This window comes from Fusarium falciforme, chromosome 1 (assembly GCF_026873545.1).
Source record: "Fusarium falciforme chromosome 1, complete sequence".
NCBI lineage: Eukaryota > Fungi > Ascomycota > Sordariomycetes > Hypocreales > Nectriaceae > Fusarium > Fusarium falciforme.
This window is the reverse complement of record NC_070544.1, coordinates 5,211,338-5,226,330: the sequence shown is the minus strand read 5'-3', so window position 1 is coordinate 5,226,330 and position 14,993 is coordinate 5,211,338. Positions and strand designations below refer to the sequence as shown.

General features: G+C 55.2%; 3 protein-coding genes across 3 annotated transcripts; 2 read left to right on the top strand and 1 right to left on the bottom strand.

Moving 5' to 3' along the window:
- Positions 1 to 5,461: 5,461 nt before the first annotated feature.
- On the bottom strand, positions 5,462 to 6,380 carry NCS54_00148300 (Hypothetical protein; the record flags this gene model as incomplete). The annotated part of the gene is made up of 2 exons (XM_053147109.1): positions 5,462 to 6,087; positions 6,143 to 6,380. The coding sequence occupies 2 exons, from the start codon at positions 6,378 to 6,380 to the stop codon at positions 5,462 to 5,464; spliced, it is 864 nt and encodes a 287-aa protein (XP_053003084.1).
- A 346-nt stretch (positions 6,381 to 6,726) lies between these two features.
- NCS54_00148200 (Isoleucine--tRNA ligase) lies at positions 6,727 to 9,693 on the top strand (the record flags this gene model as incomplete). The annotated part of the gene is made up of 3 exons (XM_053147108.1): positions 6,727 to 6,776; positions 6,837 to 9,164; positions 9,219 to 9,693. 3 exons carry the CDS (start codon positions 6,727 to 6,729, stop codon positions 9,691 to 9,693), a joined length of 2,853 nt encoding a protein of 950 aa, XP_053003083.1.
- A 1,106-nt stretch (positions 9,694 to 10,799) lies between these two features.
- NCS54_00148100 (Hypothetical protein) lies at positions 10,800 to 14,486 on the top strand (the record flags this gene model as incomplete). Its single annotated transcript, XM_053147107.1, has 1 exon — positions 10,800 to 14,486. One exon carries the CDS (start codon positions 10,800 to 10,802, stop codon positions 14,484 to 14,486), a length of 3,687 nt encoding a protein of 1,228 aa, XP_053003082.1.
- Positions 14,487 to 14,993: the final 507 nt, after the last annotated feature.

The following is a 14,993-nucleotide window of genomic DNA, read 5'->3' as shown; positions in this document are numbered from 1 at the left end:
ATATCCGAGCGCTGCACATTGCAGGCGCACGGTTGGAGAAGGCCGTTTACTTGGCTGACCTGGCCCGTGTTGGCTGATCAGGAACAGTTGCGCCCTCTGTTCCGTGCTGTGAGACATGTCGATGCTCATATTCCCAGGAGGCGATCATCATCTACAGGAGCCATGAGGCTGGCAACTATCAGCTGCAGGAGCCTGGTATTGCTGCTGGCAGTGCCAGCAAAGCTGAACAACCCTGCTGCCGAGCGCGACGGGACGCACTCGATAGCTCAGCCTTTATCGGGGATCATCTCGAGTCCTCAAGGGTTCGGCTATCACTATCGAATTGGCGAGCGGGCTGGTAATGTCCGACCCCCTGGCCGGGGGGGGAATGATGCGAGGCTGACGTCGATATTTTTGGCCTGGGCCTGGAGAGTCTCGCTCAGGGACTCTTGTGAGTGGTCACTCTCGCTTACCCTCCTTTTTCCCACAGTGGTGCATCATCTCCAGGTCTCTCGATTGGAGAAGCGAGGTTAGGTGGCGCCATCGCTACCATCTCTGGGGGGGAGCATTTATCGATCCAGCGATGTAACCCCAATCTGCCCTGCCCTGTCCAGCCACCCAGCCCAGCCCAGCCCAGTTCGATGGGAAGGGGTTTTCGCATTTCGTTGTCTGTCCTCCAGCTGTCTGAGCGGGTTTGCTTTTTGGGGCCTCCCTCTTGTGGACCGAATATTGCCGAGTCTCTCACCCGCGACTCAACTCTGTCGGGTTGTGGGAGTAAGGACCAACTTGTCCCCCTTCATCTTGCAACGTGGTGTTGAGGCTGGCCCATGGACCTCAGTTGTTGCGGGAACCGTTATCCATCCACGAGTGCCACGTGTGGGCTCTGACCAAGGCAGGGCACGCAGAGAACAGGTTGCAACCCTCAGCATTACCTGTTTCTGGCGGCGGCGGTGGTCCTCTACGAGCTGCACAGGAGATCAACTTGCTGGCGAAGTCGGCGATCAGTATCGCGGCTCAATCGCACGTGGTGTTTGCTGGCAAGGCTATAGAGAGCACGGCCCCCTAATGGAGTGATGAGTTGCATATTTTATATGAGTTGCTCATCAAACCGTGCAGCTATCTCCACGTTGGTAACGGTCTATCTGTGGCTCCAAGACAACATTACTGGATCCAAGCGTGCATAACCACGCCAGTCGAGCTAGGACTTGATATTGGGATGCACCTGTCGACAGTTACAGACGTCATGGTTCAGAGGCCAGATGCAGCATTCAGTCAGGAGGTTGTTCGAGATCTCGGGCAAACCACCGAGCACATCGATGAAGGGTATTCCCGTGGCTACGGCGGCTGGCTGCCTTGGTGCGTTGGTTTGTGTTGCTTCGCAATGGCAGGGCTCCATTCGCGCAACTCGCCGGATCTTGCTCGCGGGGGCGGCCGTTCTCGGGCCAAACACGCCCGAGATAGCTTGGCGGTTATCTTGATGCGTCTCGATCCATGATTTACATATGCATTCATTATCGCGACATGGTCAAACAATCGTCAGGGTGCATGGCATGCTGGAGGGGTTGGATGCACGATAATGTGTGACCTCGCCTCGTCCCTCCCGACTCGAGGTCTGTACGAGCGCTCCTCCTCCTCCTCCTCCTGCTCCTCATACAGTAGATTACGAAGGATCGGGGTCTTTCCCGGTGAGGGGTCTGTTGGTTGATCATTGCACGATCGGCACGGCTCCGAGATTGCGTGTGCTCAGGTCATGAGGGTTTGCGTCTCTGTTGGCCGCGGAATGCTTGACAGACAGACATGTCTCTCAACTCGAGCGTGCGGCCTGGTTAAGGACTGCGGGCAGGGGACGGTCCTGGAGAGTCCTGTGTCAGATCGGCCCGCTGCGGGTCCCAGATATGCGTCGATCGACCACCTGTTGGCGTTTGGCATTCTGGTGATGCCCAGGGTCCGGGGATTGAGGGGTTGGTCACCTTGGTTGTGGTGTTTTGGGTATGTATGCGGGCTGGACTGATGAGGAAGGGATTAGACGCGGAGATTGGGAGGAGTGTATCTCCGTATCAAGGAGGAGGGATATCAACATGGTGAGTTCTGCATGTCTTTCACGCCTTGTCGATCGTGGGGGGAGGAGGGGCACTGTCATTCGAGTGTAATTGCAACAATTGTTCTGCCTGCAGATAACACCAGTAACAGTTGACAACTCGGCCTCAACCTCGGCCTCGGTTGCTGCCTTGGGCGCATATGCATCCAACTACTGCTCGGCTACTGTAGGTGTTTTCGCAAAAGACCAATAAATGCACGTCATTGAGGGATTGATGCCATGGATAACTAACTCCAGATAGGGCGACCAGTGCCGTTGCAAGACGTTTACCCTACACTCCCGGCCACAACCAACACGGCTCGCGTCATTGTTGACGATCGGGCCATGATAGTTTGGAGTTAGTATGTTTGACAACGAGGCGGTCAGCAGCCTACGTGAAGGATTGCGATGAATTATGAGGTGTATCGGTGACGTGGTTGGTGATGGCCGCCGAAAGGGCCAAACCTAGCTCTCTAGGACCAGGTCTAAAACCTGCAATAGGGTCACGAGATGGCACGCCCAAGCAAGAGGGATACGCCAGACATGCATACCGTCTCTTTGGGGTGAGCTGTACTGTCGCAGTGTCAGGCTAACCCCGGCGACTACTGTATCCAGAGCTGCAGTGAGCCGTGCGACTAGCGGCGATCGATGTCATGTTCCTAACGTTTGAATCTGCAACGGCTTCCGAGAAGAGAAAGCGCGTTTTGTCTTTGTCAAACATCCCAATCAACGGTGTATAACTCAATCGCGGCGTGCAGCGAATGGAAGGCGGGGGGAGTCATCATTCAGCAACCATGACAACACGGTGCAGGAATATGCTACGATAACTATGCAGCCTCTCTTCAAATCGTGGGGCTTTCTTTCTCGAGTGAGGGGGAGGCTGAAGCAGCGGTGATCATGATAAGGCAGAACGAGGTGAGGTATGACAGACACAAGGCGCGTCTGCCTGCCTGATGGTTCTGCGAGATGCCTGCCGCGGCCGAGGCTGAGACGTGAGCTGCTTTCTCGACTGAGAAAGGATCATGTTTCGGAGCGAGCTCGACAAGGAAGACGACGCGATGGATGATGCCATACCAAGGTCCACGGTCCATGACCCACGACCGTCCCGGCCGAGAGGGAGGGGCTGGATTGAGGGGTCGAGTCTCAAGAGAGGGGAAGCACAACGAAACGTGCCCGCCATGATAATCAGGAGTGGAATATGCAGAGCCCGTAGCGTGCCGCTGTACCGGCGGCGGTGTTGCGTGGTCGGTGGATGCAATTCAGTTGAATGGGGATGCAATTCGCATCTTGCTAACGTAAAGGACGGGACATGGAGGGGGAGGCGTGTCTCTTGTCTTGCAGTAGCCCACCATCCATGTCATCATGAATGGCCTCACCCATACCCTTTGTCTCCTTCGACATCGAGGTACAACCGGCCTTTGTACCGGGCCATCCCATGAGCCCACGGCTACCTACTCACCGAGTTTGAGAGAGGGGATCGAATCGAAACCCCCTCCCCATGATCCTTGCCTGTCGAGAGCGGTTGCGGGGTTGCTAGTGCTGCGAGCGGCATGTCATCGCTTTCCCGACACGGCAACCCGGGATCTCTGGGTAAATCTGAGCCTCCTCGATACCGCAACTTTCTTGTCAGGTGGACAGGGCCAGGCACCAGGGGCAGGGGGAGGGGGAAGGGATGCAGTGACGATGCTGATGTTGATTATGACTCTTTTCACCGATAGTCTGGAAGATGGGGGATCTGGGCAAAACGGCCGATAGCTCGGCGGAGGGCTCGGCACACGTTGGGACATGGATATCCAGAGTTGTCAACACGCGTCCCGTCCGTCTAAAGCGTATCCGTATCCGCCACTGACACATAGGCATACGCATACATAGTATGTTGTCAGCAGTTGACGGCATTTCATCTAATGCCCCATCACCTCATCATATCATCAACATGATAAGCCTCGGTCGAGCTGTCAAGTCACGCGTAGACTTGCTAGGTGACATTGACTCCCACTCTGGCCTTGTAATTTGCCTAGCGATATCTAATACCCGACCATACATTACATTACATTAATCGTCCGCCGGCGTTGTATCGCATGCTCGGAGCGAGCCATCATTGAAACATTGCAACCTATCTCCCTGCCGGCCCACGGGGTCTCGACCTCTGCTCTCTCTCTTCTTTGGTCTCACAGCCTCATCGAGTGTGCCATATCGGGCACTTGGCACATCGAGGCTGCTGGTGCCGCAGCAGCTGACATGGCATGGAAGCTGAGCTATGATGACTGCGTTTGCTGGATTCCCAATTCCAACTCAGCCTGCTTTCTTACATGGATGCTCGCGACTGGCACCGCTTGGTTCCTGGGCAATGAGTCTTGGCCACGAATTTCAACGTCCTGGGCCATAGATCAAACCGCCTCTGCCTCTGCCAATAATGAACCACCTGGATCACTGACAAGCTACAGTGTTGATAAACCCATGTATTTGAAACACCTATACATCCACTGCGCTCCCTTTGACAGCCAAGACGCCCGGCCAAGCCATCCCGAGAGCCCTTGCAAGTACATCCGACGACGGCGTGGATGCAGCGGAAAAAGCCCATCAATAACACACCCGTGTCCATATTAATGACGTCCAGCAGGGCCAGGGTAGATCCGAAGATACACGAACGATGGAGACGAATTGCGCCATTATACAAAACACCACCCCCAAAACCCGCACATCTCGAGGGTTTTCCCGTCATATCATTGAGACATCAGACAGAGCCTAGCATCGATAGTGCCCGTCCGGGCCGCCGTGCGCCAATGACAGCTCCGTCAACCATGTCAGGAGAGCCCCAACCGTGTCCTCTCCAGATGGGACCTCGCTCGTACATACATACAGTAGCCAGGGGCCCAGCCCAGCCTGGAGATCATTGTCGCGTTTGCCAAGCCCTCGCCTAGGTTCATTATCGAAATGTGCCAAATATGGGCGCATCCTGAAATGACGACCGTTCCTGAGATGAATGCCAAGACGCCTCCAGCCTCGATAGTCAACGGTGGTGTCCGAGCGGCCCGGAACATGTGGACCTTCAGGACAGATCCTCGCCAAATATCTTGGTAGCTTGCAATCGAGTGTCTTGAAGCTAGGCCAAGGTCACAGACCAAGGATCTGGGCGACCTGAACAGCTCAGCCACCGCCCGGCAGGTCGACGCCAGGTGCAGCTTCAGGTGCCCGGCTTGCGTTGCGAACCCGTCCATTTCCGGCTCCTCGCAGGCACCTCCGAATCATCCTGGAGAACCGACGGCCGTATCCGTAGCTCCCGTCCACCGGCCCCCGGGTCTCTCGGGCAAGCCCTCGCTGCCTCTGTCACGCCACTACGGGACCCCAGGCTGGCTGAGATGCTGCTCCTCCGAGACAGCAACATGGACGTCGAGCTGGCGTCGGTCATGAAGCCTCCTCCCCGACCGGAATCTGCGTCGACGAGATCCAATTCTCCATCATGGCCTGGCCTTCTGGCCTACCTCTTGCATTCACACCACCGCCACCTGCGGCGTGTTGCACCGGTCTGCCCGTTTCCCTCTTCTTGACGACGAGGCAGAGCACCTGACCATAGATGGCGAACCCGTCATATGACACGTCCAGCGCTAGCTTCTTCTTGTCGTCGTTTTCGCCGGCACCATCCTCAGACGAGGCTCCCCGGGCTCTGTGCCGTTTGTGTGGGGGTGCCTCCGTATCAGAGTCGATTTCGATAGCCGACGCTGTTTCATCATCTCCGGATGCCTCAGATTCATCGTCGTCCCGGATAGGTCGCCCTCTTTGGCGCTTGCTCCGCCTTGTTGCCGTTTCGACGAGGGGAATATCTGCCAGCCGGACCTCGCTCTCATCTTCTTCCAGGACCGCAGTTTGATCCTCCGCGTCGACATCAACGGGGACGCTATCAGTTTCACCGATAAGCTTAGACGAGTTGGATTCCATTCTCGGAGGTAGCTTCTCTCTGAAGTGTTTGGTCTTTGTAATCAAGGAATGCCGCGTGCTCGTCTCTGTCAGGAAGATGGAGACTTCAAAATCGTCTAAGTGAGATTAGTCGACTGAGCAGAATATAGAGTGGGCTTTGTGAGGAGATACCTGAAACCACGACATCCTTGATTCCCTTCTTCTTGCTCTTGCTCTTGCTCTTTTGCCTCTCCTTCTCTTCACGGAGCTTTGGGAGAACCAATGGGCGGATACTCTCAATCACCTTGGGTAGCACTGGGTTGCGAGGATTGAGAAGCCATGACTGAGCCAGGGCGGGATTGTCGAGATAGATTCGGCATTCGAGGACCGAGAACTTTGATATTCTCAGATACCGTCGAACTGGCGCCATTGTGTAGATGAAGAGTGAAGGTTCAAGATAAACGTGCGTGAAGGATGAATGAGACGCTGACGGGAACGTGAAGCGCGAGGCCATAGATTTAGTGATGTAATAGGCGGCAGCCTGCTATAATTCGCTACCGCAATACGCTAAAAACTCAAAGCTTCCACTGGAACGATGGTGGGCCTTCAGCCTTGCAGCTTGGCTCAAGCGAATGGATGGATCGTCAATTGACTCAAGCGAGTAGCGCCAAAATTCTTCCTCAGCCGCGCCGACTACATCAAATAACTTGTTCTGCGACGAGGCTCGACTCCAGAACTCCCCTATACGTGGGCCGCGACATGGTTCTCGATCGATCATGTCCAAATCCTGGAAGTCGACCTTGAGGCTGCCTCGGTCGAGCTTCCCGTACGTTATCCGAGCGCCTCTCTCTGTTCCATCGTGGAGCTAACAAAGCCGATCTCGCAGTGCTCGTCCGAACCCCACGCTCCTTCAGCAACATCTTCGCCAATGCACCGATGATCTCTACATCTGGCAGGCCCAGAACCGCTCCGATGAGAAGCCATTTGTCCTCCACGATGGTCCCCCATACGCCAATGGTAACCTCCATGTCGGGCATGCTATGAACAAGATCCTCAAGGACATGATTGTGCGGGTCAAGGTGCAGCAAGGGCGAAGGGTGGTATACCGTCCTGGTTGGGATTGCCATGGTCTTCCTATCGAGATGAAGGCTCTTGGGTCAAGTGCTACAAAAGGCTTGACCCCAGTGCAGATTCGGGACACGGCGCGGCGCCTGGCCTCCAAGACCGTCAAGGAACAGATGAAGGGATTCCGAGCCCTTGGGGTCATGTCCGACTGGGAGAAGAAGTGGACTACAATGGACCGAGAGTTTGAAATCCGACAGTTGCGCGTCTTTCAGAACCTGGTCCGTCGAGGTCTGATCTACCGCAAGCACAAGCCCGTCTTCTGGTCGGCGTCATCCCAGACTGCGCTTGCAGAGGCTGAGCTCGAATATCGGGATGACCACGTCTCAAAGGCTGCCTATATTAGGTTCCCTATTGTCTCTGACTGGTCTTCGATTCCCGAGCTTGGTGATTTTAAGGGCAAACTATATGCGGCTATCTGGACAACTACTCCTTGGACACTCCCGGCGAATCGCGCCATTGCTGTGCATAACGATCTCACCTACTCGGTCATTCAAGTCGGCTCAGATGGCTACCTTATTGCTGCTGACCGTGTGGAAGCTATGAAACAGATGTTGCCTCCTTTCGAAGTCGTGGTTGACTCTATCCGCGGTTCTGACTTGAAGGGTCTCGAGTATCACAACAAGCTGCGGGGTCAGTCTTCTGGCTCACAACTCATCATCGATGCCGAATTTGTTACTGCTGATTCTGGAACCGGTCTTGTTCATGTTGCTCCTGGACATGGGCAGGAAGATTATGAGGCTTGCGCCAAGTTTGGTATCGAGGCTTTTGCTCCTATCGACGACAGTGGTCACTTCACCAAGGAAGCCTATCCTGACGATCCTGAGAAACTCACCTCTGCTCCTTCGATTCTTGACGGTGGAAGCCAATCAGTTCTGGATTTGATGAATGATGATGTTCTTGACACACACAAGCTGCGACACAAGTATCCCTACGACTGGCGGACAAAGCGACCTGTTGTCATCCGTGCTACGGCCCAATGGTTTGCTGATGTTGGTAGCATCAAGGAAGATGCTCTTGCGGCACTTCGAGATGTTCGCTTTGTCCCCGAGGGCGGCCGTGTCCGCCTCGAGAGCTTTGTCAAGGGTCGAAGTGAATGGTGCATTTCTCGTCAACGCTCCTGGGGAGTCCCGATCCCCGCCCTCTACGACGAGAGTGGAAATGCGGTGATGACAACGGAGACAATCGAGCATATCATTTCTGTTATGCAGGAGCGTACCTCTTCTGCTTGGTTCTCCGATAGTCCCGATGACCCGGCTTGGATCCCCCCGACATTGACTGGCAAATACCGACGAGGCACTGATACTATGGACGTTTGGTTTGACAGCGGAAGTTCCTGGACGGAAACTGAAGGACCTGCCGATGTCTATCTTGAGGGATCTGACCAGCACCGCGGCTGGTTCCAGTCAAGTCTGTTGACTTACGTGGCGTCACATAAGTCAACAGATAGCGCCAGCAAGGTCGTGTCCCCTTTCAAGACTCTGGTTACCCATGGGTTTACCCTCGACGGACAGGGCAAGAAGATGTCCAAGTCCCTTGGAAACATGATTGTCCCTGACCAAGTTATGGATGGTAGCCTTCTTGGACCCGTCAAGGCAAAGGGCAAGGGCAAGGGCGGCCAGCGGTTTGATGGCCTCGGCCCCGATGCTGTTCGTCTGTGGGCAGCAAGTGCTGATTTCTCCACGGATGTACTCATCGGACAGACAATTCTCCAGCCCATTCACACTGCGTTGATCAAGTACCGGACCATCATCAAGATGCTTCTGGGTTCGCTTAACCAAGAGGCCCGGCAGAGCCAATTGACAAAACTGGATCAAATTGCACTGGTTCAACTCTCGGATACTATGTCCCAGGTCATGGAGTCCTACGACAACTACGAGTTCCACAGAGCGACCGGCTTGATTAACCGCTGGGTCGCAACAGACCTGTCCGCGTTCTACCTGGAGGCCCTCAAGGACCGTCTTTACTGTGGCGATGGAGGTGGCATTTTGGAACCCGTCTTTATCGGATTTTTGCGCATGCTGGCACCGATCACTCCTCTACTGGTTGAGGAAGCGTGGTCGCATCGGCCAGCGTGGATGGCGGAAGACACGTAAGTCGTCAATGCGCGGCAATGCAAAGGCCGATATGCTGACAACGAGACTAGATCCCTGGAGAACCCGGCACGACAGCTGTACAGCTCTCCCCTAGTTGACCCTCTACGCTTCACAATTCCACAAGACGTGTTGCGCAATGATACAGCCGTCATCTCGGAGGTGCACAGCGCCGTCAAGGCGACTCTGGAGCAGGCTCGGGCCGACAAGGTACTTGGCAGTTCCCTCCAGTGTTCGGTCAACCTGGTGGTGGAGGAGGGCAAGACCTTGGCCGTTCTTGGACGGTACTTGGATGAGCTGGAGACCATGTTTGTGGTGTCATCCGTCGAGGTGAACCAGCCCATCTCTGAGAATACAGACTGGTCTTACTCGCAAGAGTTTGAGATCCAGGACGCCAAAGTCAAGGTGCACGTGCAGCCGCCGAAGCAAGAGAAGTGCTCTCGGTGCTGGCGATATGTGGCGCCGGCCGAAGACGCCTTGTGTGGCAGATGCGAACATGTTGTTGGCGGGCTGCCAGCCTCGGCCTGAGGCGAGGAAGAGAATGATAGACGGTGTTGATGACGACCATGGCGGTGTATACCGCACAATCTCCCGAACACATGTATGTATCTTATTGTAAGCTAGTAGAGAGCTGTAGCTATTCCTAGAACCGAGGCGCAAGTTGGCGGGCTTGGATGGATAGACAGTGTGTAACAACGAAGACCTACACGAGACACCACTTACTACTAAGACATCGGAACACGGGTCAACGGCCCAGCCACGAGCCCGACAGGTGAGTCAAAATGTCCAGTCGCATGACTTTATTAATCAGATCCATCGGGCTGCCCCTGAAACCCCGCCTCGTTCAGCAACTGAGACGTTGGAGTTCAGCTCGAGGCTGGAGTGGACGTGTCGTGGTGATGCGTTGTTTCTTTCATGTGATGCACGGCGATCGGGGGTTCGGGCTGGAGTCTCCCCGGTACTTGGATTTGCGTGATGGAAGCTCCAAAAGCGTTGTACCTTACATCGTGGCTGCCACCCAAAGACATGTGTGCGTCACTGCCCGCCACGGCCGTGCCTAGGAAAAGAAGCTGAGAGGTGGGAGAGGCGTAAACTGGCGCATCCAAGCCCTGTAACCGGGGGTTGAGGGTCCCGTCCTGTCCTGTAGCGCTCCCGTGACGTGCTGGGACCCTCCAACCTAAATGGAAGTCAGTTCTTAGAACAAGACAGGGGCTGTCGCTGTCGCCGCCGCATGGAGTAACTGGAGAACATCCAATCCTTTATGCTCTGCAGATGCAACGACACAACTACACAAAAAATTCACTCGTATCGTGTACTGTATCCATTCATCCTCTGCGGAGCGCCATGAGCTCTTGAAGGCGGTCTTTTCCGCTGGGCTGGCGACAATATCCACTGCAATACCTACCTACCTACCTACGCTATTCTCGCCTACCTGTCGCTCCAACTACTAGCCCGGGGCCGACCTCGAGGCCGTCGTCACCAAGGACAACAGCTTCGACTGGGATCTCGGACTCCGATCGACCAGGACCCTTGGAGGAAAAAATGCTGCACTGCTCTATCCATCAACACTGACGACAGACCCCCCGCCTCTCTTCCGAGCTGAGCGTCGGCGTGGTATGTGATAGCACATCGCAATGGCGGACCTGCGTGCTCCGTCGTCCCTGAGCGCCTACGGGAGACGATCTGGCCCGGTGACGCCAGAGTATCCCACGAGGTTCAGCTACGACACCGCCGAAAGGGGCGAGGCCAGCATCGGCGCCCTACTCAGCGCCCCTATATCGCCCGAACGACCCCTCGCCTTCTCCGACGACGAGCTCCTCCCCCGATTCAATCCCAGATCCCGCGGCGCCGCCAATGCGAGCAGCGCCCTCCAAGCCGGCCGGCCGAAGAGAAACCGATCACGGCGAACACACAAGCCGCAGACGAGCGGCGCCTTCTTACTTCAGGATGCCGTCGTTGGCGACGATGACTCGTCCAACCAGCGGCGCGGGCCCCGAAACGCCTCGCAACAAAAAGGAAAGGACCTTTTGGAGCCGTACTCCTCCAGCGTCCCTCGCGAATTTGGGCTCGGCATCGGCTCCGGTGGCGGTAATCGAGCTCGGGTTGTATCACCGGATTCATCTCAGGAGGAGCTCTTTGTTAACAAGCGACATGACGGCCATCGGCGAGGCCGTAGACCAGCGGCTGCGCAGCAGGGCGCTGCGCTCGATGTCGATTCTACCCAGATTGTCAATATGGCCTTGAATCTGAGTGAATCCCGCCGTATAGCTTCGCGGCGCAACCACAGCCGCGCGAACCCACCTCGTTTGGCACCCGTTCAAGACAACCAGGCTGGTAGCAATCTCAGAGCCCATCTGCAGCAACAGCGGAAAACAAGCCGGGGCATATCACCAATGCCAAACCAGTCTCTACCAAACCAAGCTCTTACACCACGACTTGCTGGTGTGAGGTCTAGCAGTCCTCTCCGCTCCCCTTTTGAGACCACCACCGACGCCCCATACCGTTACCACTTCTCTACCTCAACACTAGCAAGAGCGCAGAAGGCCAGGGAACACCTCGAGCTCATGGCCCAATACAGGCATTTGCTGGCTGTCCTTCCTCCTCTCAAGATGGGTTATGACAGGCCTGCGGGGGCGAGCCCACCGGGTTCACCAACAACTGAGAGAAAGATGACCTCGTTCGGTAGCAGAGAATTCATGATTCCGCTTGGGCGAGAGTACAACCCTTTGCAGTACATTCGAAACCGAAAAGTTCGAGCGCGCGAAAGGATGGTCATTGATGGCGAGAAGCAAGGATTTGCCGATGTCGAATCAGTCAAGGATTGGGTCAATGAGGCAGCAGATCGAGCGGCAAGAGACCTTCTTTCCAGCGACACCCCTGCGTTGCCTCCCTTCCCAGGAGCTGAGGACATTGATCCGCAGATGGCATCGGACTCTGCTGCGCAGGCCGCTCTTCGCGTTAGACGCCCAAGAGTGGATTGGTTCATTGAGCCATGCGATTTGATTGCAGATGCTTACTGGCTAGAACAAGACCATCACAAGCAGCTCATTGAGGATAGATTCTTGGGCAAGATATACCCACAAACAGCTGACATCAGCCGCCCAATGTCGAGACAGACCGATGAATTGGGGACGGGCGTGTCGCCTTTCGCCACCAAGACACTCGAGGATGCGGACGCGAGTTCAGACAAGCCCCTCAAGATCGATGCAGACACTTCCGAAACGGGCCACCGAGGCCGTACGAAGCAAAAGCTGCACGACATGGGATCATTTCATCGACATACGAGCTCGACTCACAATCACCATGATTTCTTGCGAAGGAGACGTGGTTCCTTGTCGGACTCTGGCAGCGAGGACGAAGTGAAGAGCGAGGGAAGGATTCGACGGCCGCGCCGGGCAGGGACAATATCCAGTCGCGACAACGAACTTTTGGAGAAGCAGATGCTGGAAATGATCGCCCGAGAGACGAGACAGCAGAGGCTTTCCCATGTTCAGGAAACCGAGGCAGAGCATATGCAAGCTGATGGATCTGCATTCCCCGACCACGTCCTCCCCCTGAAATCACCTGGTCTCAGGAAGTGGTCTATAACGGAGCCTAGCGACTCGGACCCTCGTCTTGCGCAGGACAAAGGCGTGGTAGAGTCTTCATCTCGGCCACATCTGGGGAGATACACGGGAGGAGGGTCTAAGCGTGGAAAACACCATGTGGAAGACATTGACTCTCCTCAGCCAATGTCTCCTGAACTCATGCCACAGCAAAGTCTGTCAGCACCACCAACTGGGTTGGAACTCTCTGCTCCATCCAGTCGATCCTCATCTCCATCAAGGAACCCCTTCACCAAGGTCAAGCAAATATTCCGAGACAAGAGTCGTGAAGAAGACGATGACCAACCTGTCGATACCGAATCGTCTAGCCGCCGGCCGTCTATACCTGAACCTGCCTCACCTACCGACACAAAGCCGCTTGAGCGACACCCGTCCAACTCGCGACAAAACTATGAGGGCCACAAGTATCAGCGCAGTGTGGGCAGTATCAGGCCAAGGGGCGACGATCAGGTTGGTCTTCGAGGAATCTTCAAGGGGCCTCGGATCGATACTGTAATCCGAGGCGGCGTTTCAAGGCTGGGCGATATGCTATGGAAACGGGATATGCCCTTGGATCCGTCGACCGAGGCTTTCTCTGCCGATGAATCGGATAATGACCAATCCAAGGGAAGGGCACGGTTATCTCTCACTCTGTCCCGGTCGAATTCAAGGCGAAACAAGCCCGAATCTCAACCGGGACCGAAACACTTCTTGGATACAATGCCACAGTTCCAGCCCATTGCCGACACACGCGCCCAGTCAGGACTGCCGGACAACCACAAGTCATCATCGACTGATATGAAGAAGCTGAATGAAGCTAAGCCTCGCGGTCTTGTCCTTAGGCCGCCAAAGCTTGATGTGCCTGATGATACGGACCCGCGAAAAGTCGAAGAGGTTCCTGCCGAGCCTGAGATGTCGGAAGCAGAATCATGCCGTGAAAGTGCTAGAGATGGCACTCGGACTACAGAGAAGAACTCCGATGAGGTTGGGCCCATGGTTCGGTTCGACGAGCCTGACAACTTCAAGGCTAGAAAGTGGTCCATCGCGAACCAAGCCCTTCCCCAAGAGGGACAACTCTCCAAGAGAGAGATTGCCCGACTACGAACGCTTATTCTCACGTCTGGCATCAAGGCTATGGAGATCTCCCGCCGTGCTCAGGAGCCCAAGAGGCCCCTTGGCAAGGATAGCTTCAAGACGCTTGGCTGCTCATCTCAGTCGAATGTTCCAAGCGTGCCGTGGGCTGAGATTGCTAAGCTGACTCCCAAGAAGTCACTGCCATCTGATGACCCGATACCTTACTGTGATCACTTTCCCCTGGCGAGCCGCACGCTGGGAGTCGCCATCCAAACCTCAATGGAGCAATGGCAGACCTCAGCAGATCGGTTCACAGGCCAGACTCGTCCAAAGTTGGAAGAGCACATCTGGTGTGTCCGCTCTCGTATCGCAGATGAGTTGTCGGGCATGACGGGCGAGGGTGCGGACCAAGCTGACGAGACGGGCAAGGACCTTGCCCTGGGTCAACTCCTCAAGGTCAAGCACGTCCTGGACCTGATCGAGAAGATGATGCGCAACAGACGCAGAAGGTTTAGATGGCTCCGCCGAGGCATGTGGTCCGTTGTCGAGTGGGTGCTCGTCGGCTTCATGTGGTACGTCTGGTTCGTCGTCACCATCTTTAGAATTGTTCTGGGCCTCGGACAAGGCGTGTGGGGAGGCATCAAGTGGCTCCTGTGGCTATAGACGAAGGACGAAAAAGGGGGAAGAAGAGAAGATGAGAGAGCCACATACACGACACAACAAAAAAAAAAGACTGGAGTTTGGAAGAGGGGAGTCGGTGCAAGAGAGGAGTTTTCAACACGGGGCGTTGGATGTTACAAGAGATTACCACGACATCATTTCACATCCACACATTCTCATCATTACCATTATCACTCTATCCTTTTACTACCTATCCTTGCCCCCCTATTTTTTTTCTTCTTGTTTGGACACGGCAAAGTCCGATATTGATACCCCTTTTCTTCCACGATGAGGGCAGCAGCATGGCGCGGCGCAGTGGGGGTGCCTTTGAGTGTTGTTGCGATCGACGACAGTGGCATGGCATCGAGTGGCAGCATATAGCCTCGGAGTGTACGACCTGACCTTTTCTTGTGCTTAAGCGACCTTTGTTTTGTTTCTCGTTCTTCTTTTTAATCATCATCTCTGTACCTATGTAACCTAAGCTAATACCAAAGACAAAACACCGTCTTT